Genomic DNA, 16,513 nt, shown 5'->3' with positions numbered 1-16,513 from the left:
GTGGCCTCGTCTTTGCAGTGCAGTTGGAGGGTGTAGAGAGGGGTCTAAAGGAAAACGGGGGCAGCCGCTGTGGAGAGTGGCAGTGAGTCATCCAGAGGTGAACTCTAGATTACCATGTGACCTCAGTCAAGGGCACCCAGCTTGTGTTGTGCAGGGTGCAGGCAGCATGGTCTAGTGCCCTTCCCCAGCAAAACCCCACCTCTGTGAACAGAGGAAGTGCCACATGCTGAGGACCAGAAGAGAAGAGCAGAAAATGTGGTTACACACCACTGGGAGATGGCAAAGACATCATGGGAAAGGTCTCCCAAGCATTAGGCTGGGGAAGGAGGCAAGTGAAGTTGAACGACATTGAGTCAGAAGGGGCTGGTGAGGGTGTGTGTGCAGAGAGCAGACTTGGCAGGCAGGAGGAGGGAGCAGCCAGGCCTGGCTGTAGGTGGGGGGAGCTTTTATTTTAGAGTTTGGATGTGGAGGAATGTGATGTAGGCATGTTTGCATACATGTTGGATGCATGCATGAATTAGATATGTTTATTAAATGTACGCTAGTTCATCTCACTTTTCCAATACAGGGCAGTCATGTGCTAAAATTCTGGGGATGCCCCTCACATCATAATCTGGGTGAATGATGCCCCTTTTAGTTGTTCAGAGCACAAACTATATATGGGGCTCTGCTAAGTGTGGTGACGGTATAAGCAGAAAGGGTAGGGGGATCCAGATATAGTTTTTTTTTTTCCTTAAGATTTTATTTTTATTCATTTATTTATTTATTTTGGCTGCGCAGGATCTTATTTTGGCACGCGGGACCTTTTAGTTGCAGTGTGCAGACTTCTTAGTTGCGGCATGCTGACTCCCAGTTGCGGCATGCGTGCAAGATCTAGTTCCCCGACCAGGGATCAAACCCCGGCCCGCTGCACTGGGAGCGCGGAGTCTTACCCACCGGACCACCAGGGAAGTCCCCAGATTTAGTTTTTTGATGTAAGAGAAGCCATTTAAGCCTAAACCATTTTGTGATCTAAGCCTGGCCACAATGCTTGCCCTTGAACAGGTCTCAATAATAATGACCGTTAAGGGAACAGAAGAACGAAATGACTTAGGCGAGAGAAGTAAGAATGGCAAAGATAATAAATCAGTTGTAAAGACTCCCAATTCTGGTTCAGTGGTAAAGATTAGCCTGAAGCACTCAACCACCAGCTCGACTGGAACCTAAGAGATGGTGATGTTGACCTTCTCTGGTCCTTGTGACTTCAGTCAACTGAAGCTTGGCCTCTGTTGACCTTTGCCCCAATTCCATGCTGAATTCTCCTCTGCTCAAGCCCCGTCATGAATATGCATGTACCCTTAGTTTAGAACATTCCCAATTTGGCTGTTAGGGAGACACTGCTTTGGGAAAGATCTCCAGTGTTCTCCTTACTTGCTGCAAGTAATAAATCCTTCCTTCTCCTGCTCTTTGGCTTGGTTGTGTCTTTTGGCTCGACACCCAACAAGAGGGGAACCCAATTTTTAGGTAACAGTAATGAGTTTACCATCTGTGGGAAGCACAATACTTCACCCTCATAACCTCAGTCGTCCATACAGCAGCCCTCTGAGACAGGCACTGTCACCCCCATTTTTTTTTTGGCCGAGCCACATGGCTTGTGGGATATCTCAGTTCCCCGACCAGGGCTTGGACCTGGGCCATGGTAGGGCTTGGACCTGGGCCATGGTAGTGAAAGCCCAGAATCCTAACCTCTAGGCCACCAGGGAACTCCTAGTCAGCCCCAACTGACAGATGAGAAAAAGGAAACTCTGTTAGAGGAATAAAATAATTTGCCCAAGGCCATCCAGCCAGAAGTTGGCAGCATCTTCCGCTAGGGCAAGGGACAAGGATGGGGTGGGGTCAGCATCTTGCTGGGCTCCTCAGAACCAACTGGGCACTGCTGGGTTCTCTCAAAACTCAAAGGACCTGCTAGTTTTCCAGCCTCTCCCAAAGGATCCCTGACCCACCCAGGGACCTTTGCTCCTTCGCTGCTCTGAGGAGAAAAGGTGGTGGTAGAAAATTAGGGTGGAGGAATCAGTCTTAAGACCCTCATTAACAGAGTGTGACCTTCTCTCTCAGACAAGAGGGGAGAGGATGGGAGAAGAGAGTGGCAGGGCTGGAAATGATTCCTCGGGAGGTGGTGGGGGGAGGCAATGGAGTGACAGTGGTGGGCAGTTGTCACAGAGGAGGCAGGGGGCAGGGCTGGTGCAGGGAATCAGTCACCAGACCCAGGAAGGCTGGAAGCTCCCCCCGCCCCGCCCCCAAGCATAAGAGGAATGGGCGTGTTTAGTGCAAATAGAAGGAAGTCTTTGAGTCCTTACTGCAGGAGGAAACGAAGCTAGCTACCCTGGGAAGCTGAAAGTACACAGACCCAGGACGGATTCCAATTCTTTTGGGGTTTAGATTTATTCGACCCTAATCTAAGGGAATTTGGAGGCGGTCTGTATGCAAGAGGCTGAAAAGCTCGCAGGCACAGTTCCCCAGAGGAGGAAGCCACGGAGCCATCTGGAAGGACAGGAGAAGTGCAGTTGGGGGACACTGCTGGTGGTCTCAGTCTTCCCACTGCAGCAGGAGGCTGGGGGGCTGGAAGCAGGGGGTGTCTGAGGCAGAGACTCCAAGGTCAAGGACTGGTGAACCAAGGATCCCTCCACCCTTCCGGTGAGGACCATAGCCTGCAGTCAGCAGTTTTTTAACAGTAAGAATGATTTGAATCTGAACACCTTTAAGGCAGGAATGAACTCACCCCGGCCACTGTCCCCCACCCCTCCCAGCCACACATCTAAGAGGGTCAGTTCCTTTCTATGACTGGCTGACTCCTGCCGGTGCAGGATTTTTGACTTTTGCTAGACCAGCAGTGTCACCTTTGGAGACTCCAGTTTGAGGAAGGAGATGGGAGGGGCGGTTCTGGGTCCTGCGGCTCAGCCCTCCCCTCGGATGCTGCTCTGAGTGCCGCGCTGTGTACAGTTCACAGACAGGGACTCTTATGCCTTTAGCATCCCAGCCGCTGCCCATAGATGACAACAGCGCCCTCTAGCTTCTGTGACAACCACACGTTTCCAAATGCTTCCTGGACAGGGGGTGGTATCACCCCAACTGAGAGCTCCTGGGTGTCCCCTCTTTGGTACTGAGGAAATGACTTACACCCCTGTCAGTCGTTTTTTCCTGGCATAGAAACACAGAGACCAGAAGCCAGTGGCATGTATTGTTCAATATAATAATGCCCTTGAGTGAGGGGGAGAAGGGAGGAGCCATGAAACAGGCCAGCGTTGAGTAGGGTAGGAAACGTGGACAGCCTCCCCAGCCGGGGACACCGCAGAAGTGTCACTTAATCTTTAGTGAAAGGTACTCAGAGAGGGAGGGAGACTGTGGGGTAAATCCAGCCACCAGAAGCCTGGCTGGGGTAAAAGAAAAACACTTTGCGCTGGGAGGGTGGGCCTGGAGGTCCTGCTGCTGGAATAAGCACGGCATCTCGGCCCTTCCATCAGCAGAAACCGCAGAGTTGAGCGCCACAAGGAGCACCCCGCCCCCCAGGCCAGGACCCGGCGGGGGTGGGGGTGGGGCGGGGCGGGGCGGGGGGCGGTGCCGATGGCGGTAGGAAGCCAGGCTCCCGCAGTGACTAACCCCACATGGTTATCTGCAGCCACTGTGGAGCAAGAAGAACATCAGAGGATGGGCGAGGTGGTGGTGGGGCATGACGTCTGGGGAAAGGGAAGGGCCAGTGGAGCCGCGGGTGTCGGGGTGGGGGTGGGGTGCCTGAGGATCCTTTCCATGTACCTGGTTCAGGTTCAAGCAAATCTGGCCAGTATTGTTAGGGTCCATGGTTAGAAAGTACGCTGTTTCAAGGAGGAGGCAAGGGAGAAGGGTTGGGAGCTGAGTCAGTGGTCTGCAAGACCCCTTCCCGACCAGGGAGGATGTCAGAAAGGGTGTAAGAAGCTGTTCCTTCCCTCTTCCCAGCCAAACCCCCAGCCCAGCAGGGAATTAATGGTAAGGACCCCTACAGCCTTGCTCTGAACCAGGGCCTGTTCTGAGTGCTCTCCAAATACTATCTCATTTAATCTCTGCCTCCATTCTATGCAGGCTGTACTGTTATCTATATTTATAGGTAAGGCAACAGAGGCACAGAGAGATAAAGTGACTTGCTCAAGGCAACAGAGCCAGCAAGTGGTGGAGCTGGGATCTGAACCCAGATCATCTGTGTCTGGTGGAGGGGAATGGTTCTGGAGCAGTGCTCTTCGTGTGGGTATGTGGGAGAAGGCCGGCGGTCCCCTGGCCCAGGGTGGGGAGTGGGCAGGTGCCTGACTCACTGAACATGGCCTTCAGCCTCATGAAACAGCTGATGAAGCTGTCAAAATCCATGATCATTTCGTCATTTGCATACCTGGCCACCAACACCTGTGTCACCTTGTTATTCAGTTTGATGCCTGGGAGAGAGAGGAGTGTGGAGGGGGAGAGTCCAGCCCTCTGGCCGCTGCTGCCTACCCCCTCCCTACCCAAAGCCCTCTCCTGCCCCTGGCCACCTGCTTTCTCAATTGCCAAGCGCATCTCATAGGAGTTCAAGGTGCCTGAGTGGTCCTGGTCACACTCTTGGAAGATGTCCTGAAGGGACAAGACAGATGCGGTAGGGCCGTGTGCATGGCACGGTGGCTGAAGTGATGAAATGCTTCACGACAGCTACCCAAGACCCCAGGGGCCCCCTACGCTGGCCCACCCCGAGCTCCAGTATTCCTATCACCTGGTGACTGTGGGGTTAGTTCCTGGCACCCTGCCCAGGGCTCTCTGCCTGTATCCTTTACGCTGGCTGATACCTGGACTGTGCTGGTTATTGAATATTTTGACTAGTTAATACGCCAACACATCAACGGCTCCATCCGTGTGTGTGTGTGTGTGTGTGTGTGTGTGTGTGTGTGTGTGTGTGTCTAGTCAGGGGCTCCTGTTCCAGCTCCATCCTTACTAGTCCTCATCCCTCTGGAGGCCTCTCTTTCTTACCTCCATAAACTGCCCCCTCAATGCCCTTTACCGTCCATTTCTTGATTTTTCTCCACAGGATCTGGAACTCCTGAAGCCCCAGTTTGCCAGAGCCATCTTTCTGGGAGGTGGTCAAGGATATAAGAGGAGGGTGGGGAGGGCATCCTGGGGGCTGGGAAGCAGAGGGACTCACCGAGGTAGGGCACAAGACCCAAGGGGCCTGTATGGTAACCATGGTAACAGCCGGAAGACCTGGAATCTTTTGTTACCCCAGCTCCGAATCCCCATCCGGAAGGAGGGCATGGCTGGTCAGAGATGGCCACCTTAGGGCCAGGCTCAGGGGTAGGGGGCTGGGGCAGGAGAGCACTGGACAGGACTGCCCACTGGACAGGAAGATACATCCAAGAGGTTGACCATACAGCGGCACACGTCCAGGCTGAAACCCTTGGTTTTGAGGTTTTTGACTGTGAGGGAGGGAAGGGGCAGGAAGAAGGGGAGGGATGAGCAGGGTGTGGTTGGGGTTTGGGGGGAGGGGTGGGGGGTGATTAAGGGTGGGGGGAAGGGTTGTGAGTGGGGGATGGAAGACTCACCTTTGGAGACCACCTTGTTGAGCAGCTTCTGTAGCTCATACACGCCCACCTCCTTGTCCTAGAAAGGGGGAACATAGACCCCCGCTCTGGCCCCTTCAGCCCCAAACCACCTCCTTTCAATCCCCTAGCCCTCTGCCTCTCACCTCTCCACCGGCCACTATGTGAAACAAACGTATGAAGTCCTGGTCTATGTCATTCTCAGAGATGTTCTCCTGGAGGGAAAGGAGTGGGAGAGGGACACAGTCCAGAAAGTTCTTCCACACCCCTACATGCTGCCCCCAAATCCCACCCCCCACAGCCTCCCCTCACCTCTTGGAGAAGCTCAGCGAAGTTGGCTTCATCCAGTTCCCTGGGCAGAGGTGGATGAAGGCTCGGAGTGAGCAGGGGTCAGGGAGACAGGGATTCCAGTGGGATGGTCAGGGAGGTCATGTCATGTGTCTGCAGCAATACGGAACGGGCTCCGTGGGATCTGGCTTCTGATTCTGGCTCTGCTACTACCTGGGACTTCCCTGCCTCATGCCTAAGTTTCCCTGACTGTAAAATAGGGACGGGGGTGGGGGGACCCAGCTGACTGTCCCCTGAGGTTGAATCTTACAGCTCTGGGGCAGGTGGCCTTGGGGCAGTGAGGTGGGGCCCCTCACCAGGACTCGCTGTGCTTCTCCGTGAAGATCCGGAGCAGGAAGTCAGCATCCTTGTGTGGCTCAAAGGTGGAGGGAATGATAATGTATTCCCCCGGAGGCAGCCGGAGGTGGCTGCTCACCTCCCCCCGTGAGTTGGTGAAGATCTCTGAGAAGCCCAGGTCCTGGTACTTCACGAAGAAGTCCTTTTTCAAGTGGACGTCCTGGAGGTTCTGAAACTGTATGTGCCCTGGAGGTGGGTACAGGGCCCACAGAGGAGGGCAGGGAGGGAGGGACCCCCACGGTGATGCCCAGCTGGGCAGGGCTAGGGAGGGCCTGGACCCTGCCCATCTGGCAGGTAACCCCAGTGTGGTCGTTTCCTTCCCTGACCCTCACTCAGGGCCCAAGGGGGCTGGAATCCTGACCCAATGGGCCCCAGAACCCTTCGCCGAATTCCACCCCTTGCCCATCCACATGCCAGGAGTGGGGTGGATGTCTGCCCAGGATCAAGCCCCACGTCTTCTGTACCTCCTTTGGGACCTGGGAAAGGAAGAGAGAGGAGGGTCAGATCCCCAGGATGGTGAAGGGGCTCAGGCCTGTGGAAGCCAGGTGTGTGTGTGTGTTGGGGGGCGCTAAGGGCACTGGGACGCTGGTGGTGGGGAGGGGCGTGGGCTCTAAGAGCTAAAAGTCCCAGCGTTAATAACACGTCTGCTTTGAATATAGAAAAATGGCACAGATGAACCAGTTTGCAAGGCAGAAATAGAGACACAGACGTAGAGAACAAACGTATGGACACCAAGGGGGGAAAGGGGAGTGGTGGGATGAATTGGGAGATTGGGATTGACATATATACACTAATATGTATAAAATAGATAACTAATGAGAACGTACTGTATAGCACAGGGAACTCCCACTTCGCTGTACAGTAGAAACTAACACAACATTGTAAAACAACTACACCCCAATAAAAAAAAAATAACCCTTCTGCTTTGGATGGCAAAGTACGGTTTACACAAAGTTTTGCCAAGGGGAGATTTTTACCACTGCAGGTTAAGGATGGGAAACAGAATCCCCCAGAGGTGAGATAACTTGCCCAGTCTCACACTGCTGAACATTTGAAGAGCTGGGATAAAAAACTAAGAGAGGGCTTCCCTGGTGGCGCAGTGGTTGAGAGTCCGCCTGCCGATGCAGGGGACACGGGTTCGTGCCCCGGTCCGGGGGGATCCCTCATGCCGCGGAGCAGCTGGGCCCGTGAGCCATGGCCGCTGAGCCTGCGCGTCCGGAGCCTGTGCTCCGCAACGGGAGAGGCCACAGCAGTAAGAGGCCCGCGTACCACAAAAAAAAAAAACAAAAAAACAAAACAAAAAAAAAACAAAACGAAGAGAGCATTTTCCATGGAGCGCTCATGTCTTGCAGGAAGTTAATAGGGGATTATTGAAACCAAGGAATGAGCACATAGAAGTTTGTAAAAAGGTGAGATAAACCAAGATAAATAGGTTGCCCTCCTCCAGGGATGACCAGAACCTTTAATATACTGATGGCCCCGTGGAGCTCTGGGTTGGGGTAGAGAATACAGCCTTTCCTGGCAGGGCTGTGTCTAACCTTGGAAATGGCTTCAGGTGCGTCTGTTAACCTGGGGGACTCACAGCCTAGGAGGAGGGCAAGGCTCGTGTCTTTTGTTCACGATTGAACCTCTGGAGACTGACTGGGGCCTGGCATGCAGTAGGTGCTCCATGAATATAACTGACTATGTAAATGAAAGAACAAACGGACATTTCTAGGATTTTGCAAAGCACCGTTTGGGAAATGCTTGTCAGGGGTTTCTCTTGGCCGGAGTCCATGCTCTTGGTGGGGCAGCTGTGGGGGGCCTTGGGGGCCGTGGAGATATCTCCGAGTGTGTGGGAACTGGTGTGAGTTTGGACAAGTGACCTCACCTCTCTGGCTCCCAATCTCCTTCCTCTTCATTAAAGGCGTTACTACTCGAAAGGCCTTTGGAGCAATGCCTGGCACAGAGGAAGTGCTCCCTAAGTGTTTTAGATTTTAAAAATCTGAAAAGAAAGCTGCCAGCCCTACCTCAAAAGTGCAGAGCACCACTCTGGAAAGAGACAGGGCCGAGATGGGCGGTGAGGGTTAAACTGGGAGACTGGGATTGACATATACACACTACTATATATAAAACAGATAACTAGGACTTCCCTGGTGGCACAGTGGTTAAGAATCCACCTGCCTACGCAGGGGACACGGGTTCGAGCCCTGGTCCAGGAAGATCCCCACACACCATGGAGCAAATAAGCCCGTGTGCCACAACTACAGAGACCGCGCTCTAGACCCCGCAAGCCACAACTACTGAGCCCGCGTGCCACAACTACTGAAGCCTGCGCGCCTCGAGCCTGTGCTCCACAACAAGAGAAGCCACCCAATGAGAAGCCCACACACCACAACCAAGAGTAGCCCCCCACTTGCCACAACTAGAGAAAGCCCACGCACAGCAACGAAGACCCAACGCAGCCAAAAATACATAAATAAACAAATAAATTTTAAAAAATTAAAAAAATAGATAAGTAATAAGGACCTACTGTATAGCACAGGGAAAACTACTCAATACTCTGTAATGACCTATACAGGAAAAGAATCTTAAAAAAAAAAGTGGATATATGTATAAGTACAACTGATAAACCTTGTAAATCAACTATATTCCAATTAAAAAAAAAAAAAAGGAAAAAGGAAAGAGACAGGGGTGTGGAGGCGGTTGGAGGGTGTCCTGGTCCCGGGGCAGGTGGTGGGGTGGGGTGGGCAGTGGTCCCAGGGGTGAGGCCATGGGGAGAGCAAGAGTGGCTGGGGGACCAGCTGGGCACGCACGGAGTAGATGACAAAGCCGATGGTATGCAGCTGGGCTCCCTGGGGCCATGCCCGCCTCCAGTTCTTCTGCATCAGGGCCACCAGGCAGGTGCAGACGGCTTCGTCGTCCTCTGGGGCATCATCCTCCTCGGGGAGAGAGATCTTAAACTGTGGGTTGGTCCAGAATGTGTCTGTGGAGGAAGCAGGTCAGGATGGTCCTGCCCTTCCCAGGGTGGACGGGCTTCCCAGCCAAGTGCGCGCCTCCTCAATGGGGCCCAGGTGTGCGGTGAGTCAGTGGCCCCTCCCTTGCTCCCTGCTCCCAAGTCCCCTCGCCCACCAGTGTAGCTCCGGCAGCCCCCTGCAGTGCTGCCCCTCCTCCAGCTGCCCTCGTAGAAGGTGGTATGCCAACACCTCTTGTAGTCCTCACAAAGCGTGTCAGGCATCAGGTTGCAGATTTCCAGGAGGGTGAAGTTGTCCAGGAAATCTTTGTAGGACATCCTGTGGTGGAGGGGAGCGGCAAGAAGCCCGCGCACCTAGAGCCCGTGCTCCACAGCAAGAGGAGCCACCCAAAGAGAAGCCCACGTGCTGCAACGAAGAGCAGCCCCCCACTTGCCGCAACTGGATGGGCCAGAGCCCATCAGCAGCACACCCACACCTGTAGGCGCCCCCCCAGAGCCTCCCCATCCAAGGCACAGGTGGGACAGTGGCAGGAGAGATGAAGGGACTGGGTGTGGGGACAGAAGGTGGTCCTTCTCCAGCGGCGCTGACCAGAACTCTCCGTCCTCCTTCCTGTGCAGCAGCTGCCTCTGGACGTCTGGGGCCACCTCTTCCCACTCCTTGGCACTGGAGCAGAGACAGGCAGTGGAGGGGCAGGGGGTCGGGAGGCACCTCAGTCCTGCCCCAGGGATGCCCTTACCCCTAATGTCTGCCTACTGGGGGTCCTGGTTAGATGGAGAATCTAGAGGGGAAGGGCTCACACTGGGCGCAGGTGACTGGATGCCAGTCGGTCCCTCTGTGGCATGGCCTTGCTCGTGGGCCTGCTCTGTGCTCTGCCCCTCCCCCCAGAGGGCTGGTCGGGGCACCTACTTGTCACTCCAGGCTCCATTCCACTCAATACGGCCCCAGGGATTCCGGACCCGAATCAGTGTTTCCATCTTGCCGCGGTACAGGAGCTGGGTGGGTTGTGGGCAAAGGTTAGGAGTGTAGGGTCACAGAAATTCTCCTTCTCCTGTCCCTCTGGGTGGGGTGTAGTGGTCAGACTCACATCCTGAAGGCCGGTCACTGAGTAAGCATGTCCTCTCACCAGCATCCTCTGCGTCAATGACTCCAAGTCACTTTGGCTCTTGATCTACACAGAACAGAGAGGAAGGAAAGGAACTCAAGGTCTGGTCAGAGGGATGCGGGCACCTGAAGAGAGGTGACAACTCTCTGGGTTCATTTTTTTTTTAAATTAAACTTTGTATTTTCAAATGATTGTAGACTCACACGCAGGTTTCTTTGTCTTTTTGTGTGTTTTTTTGTTTTTTTTTAGTTGTGGCATGGGGGATCTTTTAGTTGCAGCAGGCAGGATCTAGTTCCCTGACCAGGGGTTGAGCCCGGGCCCCTGCATTGGGAGCCCGGAGTCTTACCCACTGGACCACCAGGGAACTCCCTCACATGCAGTTTTAAGAAATAATACAGAGAGATCCGTGCACCCCATATCCAGTATCCCCCAGTGGTAACACCTTGCAAAACTATAGCACAATATCATGTTTTTTCTTTGCTGGCCGTGTCACGCAGCATGCAAGATCTTAGATTCCCAACGAGGGATCGAATCCTTGCCCCCTGCAATGGAAGCGCAGAGTCCTAACCACTGGACTGCCAGGGAATTCCCTATAGCACAATATCAAGACCAGGATGAAGATGTTGACACAATTAGTCAGTCTTATACAGATGTCTCCACTTTTACTAGTACTCATTTATGTATGTTTTATGCATTGTTATCATCCGTGTAGTTTTCTGTACACCACCATCATCACAATATAGAACATTTCCATCACCAGTAGCATCCCTCGTGTTGCCCTTTTATAACCAACATCCACCTCTTATGACCCTCTTCCCTAACCTCTGACAACTCCTAATCTGTTCTCTATTTTAAAAAATTTTGTCATTTCAAGACTGTCATATAAATGGAATCATACAGTGTGGAATCTTTTGGGATTGGCTTTTTCCGTTCAGCATAATTTCCTTGAGATTCATCCAAGTGGTTTTGTGTGTCAATAGTTCATCTCTTCTTATTGCTGAGTAGTATCCCCTGGTATGTATGCACCTGTTAAACTATTCACCCTTTGAAAGACATCTAAGTTGTTTCCAGGTTCTGGTTATTATGAATAGAGCTGATTTGAACACTTGGGTACAGGCTTTTGTGTGGACATAAGTCTTCATTTCTCTGGGATCAATGCCCAAGAATACAATTGCTGGGTCTTACAGTAGCACTCTGGGTTCTTTTATTTATTTGAACAAATATGTGTTGGGTATCTATTGCATGCCAAGTACCATCTTAAGTCCCAGGACCCAGCAGTGAATGAGACAAATAAAGTCACTGTCTTCATGGAATATGAAAACTGTCTGGAGAAGATTGGTTGTGAATATCACGTCGATAAGTAAGACAATTTCTGATCATGATAAATGTTGGGGAGAAAATCAAAACAAAGTGGAGAGGAAATGGGGGGCAGGAGAGGGTAATTTAGATTGGGAAGCAGGGAAGGATAGCCTGAGGAAGGGCCATTTGAACTAAAAAATGAATGAGAAGGAGCTAGTTATGCAGGTATTTGGAGAAAGAACTTTCTAGGTGAAAGCAACAGCAGGTGCAAAGGCCCTGAAGCAGGACCAAGCATGGCTTACTTCGATGGAGCACCCCATGAGGGAGGATCGCTCTATGGCCTTTCTAAGTATCCTCAGCAGGTTCAGAGGGGGCTTCTGGAGTTGGAGGCTCTGGGTCACGCCCCCCGTGAAGTCCTCAAAGCCCTCTACCATGTTGCCCCCAGACAGGGCTTCATAGGATCCGTTCAGCCTGTGGGCACAGAGAGGGCACCGTCTGGGCTCTGGGATGCAGTTGTGAGCTTGGACCTCAGAGGGTGTGGTGAGGGAAGGGAGGGATGCCCTGCCGTCCCCCTGCGTCTTCCCCTGATTCCAGTTGCTCCCCTACCCCCCCCCCACCCCGTCACTGCCAACTGGCAGAGCAAGCTTGGAGGCCAGGCGAATCGCCAGGCTGGGGCACTCACTTGGCGTACGCCTTCTCCAGCAGGGCACTCCAGAACTCGGTGCGCTCAGCTGAATGCACGAACACCAGCTTGCCATTCTTTGTGGGCAGCCGGTCATCCACCACCACGTCCACCCACTGCCCAAATTGCCAAATCTGCGGGCGGCAAGGTGGGTCTCAGCGGGGCGTGGGGCATCTGTATGCCCCAGGCCCCCTTCCGAGCTCAGACACACATACATGCGCGCGCGCGCGCACATACCCCTCCCTTCTTGCATGAAGACTCTGTTACATGAGCGCCTCCTGGTGTCAGGTTCAGTGACACACCAGTAACAGAGGGCCCCCCACCCCTCCGCCGCCGCCGCCGCCAAAGAAAGGCAGCGAAAGGCCTGAACCTCCCCCCAGGCTCACCTCCAGGTTCTGCCATGGCCTCCAGAGGGACCCACCCACCTTTTGACCTTGGCTGGACTTTAGGACTTCTGAGGTCTTAAAAACTCTTGTGACTTTCAGAAATATTTTTATGACATGAGGAATTTGTCCACATGTTGAATAATTTGAAGAGCAGATTACAAAAATTACACGACAGAAACTCTCAGTGTCATATGCGCACATGCACATACACACGTATAGTGCATATACATATGTGAGTGTATCTACTGAGAGAAAGAGACAGAGACAGAGAGAGAGAGAAGCAGGAGGAAGAGGAGGAGGAGAATGAATCACAAACTGATAACTATTTCCTTTGGGGGCTTTAAAAAATTAGCTTAGGGCTTCCATGGTGGCGCAGTGGTTGAGAGTCCTCCTGCTGATGCAGGGGACATGGGTTCGTGCCCCGGTCCGGGAAGATCCCACATGCTGCAGAGCGGCTGGGCCCATGAGCCGTGGCCACTGAGCCTGCGCGTCCGGAGCTTGTGCTCCGCAACGGGAGAGGCCACAACAGTGAGAGGCCCTCGCACCGCAAAAAAAAAAAAAAAAAAAAATTAGCTTATACAGTTTCTTTAGTGAGAGGATATTTCTCTGATAATTAGATAAAAATCCACCCTAATAAATGTTTTTTTCAAAAAGGCAAGAAAAAAGGTAAACTTCAAAGCATGTACTAATTCTTTCTCTCTCTTTCTCACACACACACACACCCCTCACACACAAATCAACATTGTGGCTTTCAAATCGCCCTTCACCTGAAAATGGAAGATGCCAGCGTAGTTTTTCTTGAAGCTCTGCCCCCTGGGCACCACACGGTACAGCAGTTTGGGATATGTTGTAAGGGAGCCAATGGCAGCCAGCAGCCAGCAGTCCCCTGGAAAGACAGAAGGGCTCCCTGTTTGAGCACTTCCATGTGTGTGGGTCCCAGAGTCCAAGCCCCAGAGGATCAGGGCTGCTCTGTGGCCCCCTCCCCGACAGAGATGCCCTCCCACTGAGGAGTCTTCAGGGAGGAAGCAAGCAGGGAGAAGCCATAGAAGTACCAGCTCTGGGGGTGGGTGAGTTCACCACCTGTTCTATTAGGCGAGAGACTCACAAATCAGAGCCAGATGTTTTTGTTCTGGGATTTGGGGAGAAGGTGTTTTTGGCCTTGGTCTTACTCCTCCCTCTGGGACCTGCCATCTTTGGGGGACAGCCAATCGTCTCCTGTCCCTTGAACCAGTCCAATCCCCTTCCCCATGGCCCCGCCCCTCTACCCCGTGATTACAGTGGTGTGGTGATCAAGACGGCTCCCCTTGTTGTCAGCCCCGTAATACTAGAGACCCAAGAGGCTCAGTCTGTACCCTCACTGGGACACAGGGGCAGGATTCTTGGGCTGAGGTCATCTGTTGCCATCTCTCCTGGGGAATCTCAGACCACGGGTGGGACTTGGGGCAGGGTGGTGCCCTGAGGGGGTACGTGGGCCAGGCTGAGGCTGAGGGCACTGGCAAAGCTTCTGTGTTTACCAAGGCCTTCTGGCTGCCTGAGGAACCCTTGGAGGGGGGCAGAAGGGGGGAGAGGAATGTTAAGGACACTCTAGTCACCATTGTGGAAAGGGCACCTAGGGAGAAGCAGTTTTTCCTCTGGTCACCCTGGGCCTCCAGCCCAATGAGCCCCAGCAGCAGCTGTGGGACCCGCTGTCTCCTTGGCCTCTGCCCTACCCACACCCTGCCCTCTTCTCTGCCACAAATGGGACACAATTCAGCCCCAGAGGAAGCCCACTCTGGCCTTCTTCCTTAAGATGCAGTGAGGGGTTTGGAGGAAACCGGGGGATAGGACCAGGCTTGGGGAGGAAGCTCTCTCTGGGGGCTGTCCGTGGGAGCCTGCGGGAGAGTGGCTGCTCCTTTACCTGATACCCCAGACTGAGGAAGTTGTGTCACTTGCAGTGGTTAGCGGAAGCCTAATTCCCCTCTCCTTGAGCTTAGGCCGGATTGCGAGCTTGCTTTTAACAGCAGAACGTGGGGGAGGTTACCGCCTGCTTCTCCTGAGACCAGGTGGTGAAGGCATTCAGGCTTCCTCCTTGTTCTCTCTCTTGGGCCGCTCACTCAGGGGGAGGCCAGCTACCATGTGTGGACACTCAAGCGTCCTACAGAGAAACTTATGTGGCAAGGACCTGGGGCCTCCTGCCACGTGAGTGCACCATCTTGGAAGGCGATCCTTCAGCTCCTGTGAAACCTCATGAGAAACCCTGAGCCAGACCAACCAGGCTATGCTGCTTCCTAATTCCTGCCCTGGAGAAACTGTGAGATGATAGTTGTTTGCTATTGCTTTTAGTCACTGACTCTTGGAGCAACTGATAACTAATATAGCGCCCTGCTTACTCCCAGACCCAGATGGCAGCAGGTAGGGATGGAATCCGGATCAGAGGAGGAAAAGGGACACAGAAGAGCTGTCTGAACCCAGGGCTCCCAGTCCCCCAGCCTCAGGAGACACCCTGGCACTCTTTCCCAACTCACCCCCTTCCCCCAGCTTTCCTGCCCCCCACTCACCGAGCACCCCCTGGCAGATGTCGGTTGGGCTGACCCCATTCACAATGAATTGAGGATTGCTTGTGATTTGCTGCAATGAAGGAATAAAGGTTTCAGAGGGCCCAGGACACCCCCCTCCCAAGCTCCCTCCCACTTTCCTGGGGAATGTTGCTGTCTCTTGGAGTTCTAGGGGAAACCTGGACGGGGGACGGCAGGGGAACTTGGCCTAATTGTAGGCTGTGAAGGCAAAGGTCAATGAGTGACCTTCCCAGGGGTTTTCTGAGAGGTTTTACTTAAGCATGTCCCGAACCGTCCCCTGCCTTGATGGAAATGGGGTCTAGTACAGAGCCAAGATAGGACGGTGGGGGATTGGAGATTATCCAAGTGACTGGGACCTCGCTACTACCCCCACCCCCCAGGAGTCCATGCCTCCCTTCCCAGTGCCCACACTGGGCCGCTGCCAGCTGATGTTCCGCACGTGTTTCGAGTTGGGGCCCAGTTCCTTGAAGCCCAGTGAACTGGGTTCAGCGGGGAAAAGGGGGTCCTTGAACAACTCCCCCTTCCGTAGGCAGAGTGCTCGCAGCTCCTCAAAGCTCTGGTTGTTGTATTTCTGGGCGTTGTGGTGCTGGCCCACGCCCTTGGCCTTGAGTCGGTTCTGGCTTATGTGAGCCGCCATCCCCTTGTTGGTGAAAACGGTCTCCACTTAATAATAAAAAGACAAATAACCTAATCAAAAAATGGACAAAGGATCTGAATAGGTGTTTTTCTGAAGAAGATACACAAATGACCAATAATCACATGAAAAACTGCTCAACATCCTTCGTCCACAGACAAATGCAAATCAAGGTCACAATGAGATACTACTTCACAACCACTAGGATGGCTCTAATCCAAAAGACTGGTAATAACAAGTGTTGGTGAGGGTGTGGAGAAATTGGAGCCCTCGGACACTGCTGGTGGGGATGTAAAAGGGTGCAGCCACTTTGGAAGACAGTCTGGCAGTCCCTCAGTTAAACACAGAATTACCATATGATCCAGCAATTTCACCTCTAGGTATATATACTCAAGAGAAATGAAAATATATGTCCATACAAAAAATTCTGCACAAATGTTTATAGCAGCAACACTCACAATTGCCGAAAAGTGGGGAAAACCCCAAATGTCCATCAGCTGATGAATGGACAAACAAAATGAGGAATACACGTACAGTGGAATATTACTCAACAATAAAAAGAAATGAAGGGCTTCCCTGGTGGCGCAGTGGTTGAGAGTCCGCCTGCCGATGCAGGGGACACGGGTTTGTGCCCCGGTCCGGGAAGATCC

General features: G+C 53.0%; 1 protein-coding gene across 1 annotated transcript; it reads right to left on the bottom strand.

Annotated features, from left to right (window-relative positions):
• Positions 1-3,203: 3,203 nt before the first annotated feature.
• Positions 3,204-15,866, bottom strand: CAPN11 (calpain 11; the record flags this gene model as incomplete). The annotated part of the gene is made up of 20 exons (XM_082637731.1): positions 3,204-3,658; positions 3,790-3,848; positions 4,320-4,436; positions 4,533-4,611; positions 5,033-5,101; positions 5,380-5,444; positions 5,571-5,628; positions 5,714-5,782; positions 5,880-5,919; positions 6,212-6,437; positions 9,043-9,216; positions 9,363-9,523; positions 9,794-9,868; positions 10,112-10,197; positions 10,290-10,373; positions 11,909-12,077; positions 12,289-12,422; positions 13,442-13,686; positions 15,212-15,281; positions 15,639-15,866. The coding sequence occupies 20 exons, from the start codon at positions 15,864-15,866 to the stop codon at positions 3,632-3,634; spliced, it is 2,235 nt and encodes a 744-aa protein (XP_082493857.1). The 3' UTR covers positions 3,204-3,631.
• Between the last annotated feature and the right edge of the window lie 647 nt (positions 15,867-16,513).

Source organism: Mesoplodon mirus (genome assembly GCF_964341445.2).
Source record: "Mesoplodon mirus genome assembly, chromosome: 12".
Taxonomy (NCBI): Eukaryota; Metazoa; Chordata; class Mammalia; order Artiodactyla; family Ziphiidae; genus Mesoplodon; species Mesoplodon mirus.
The sequence above is the reverse complement of the archived record's forward strand: the minus strand, read 5'-3'. Positions and strand labels throughout refer to the sequence as shown.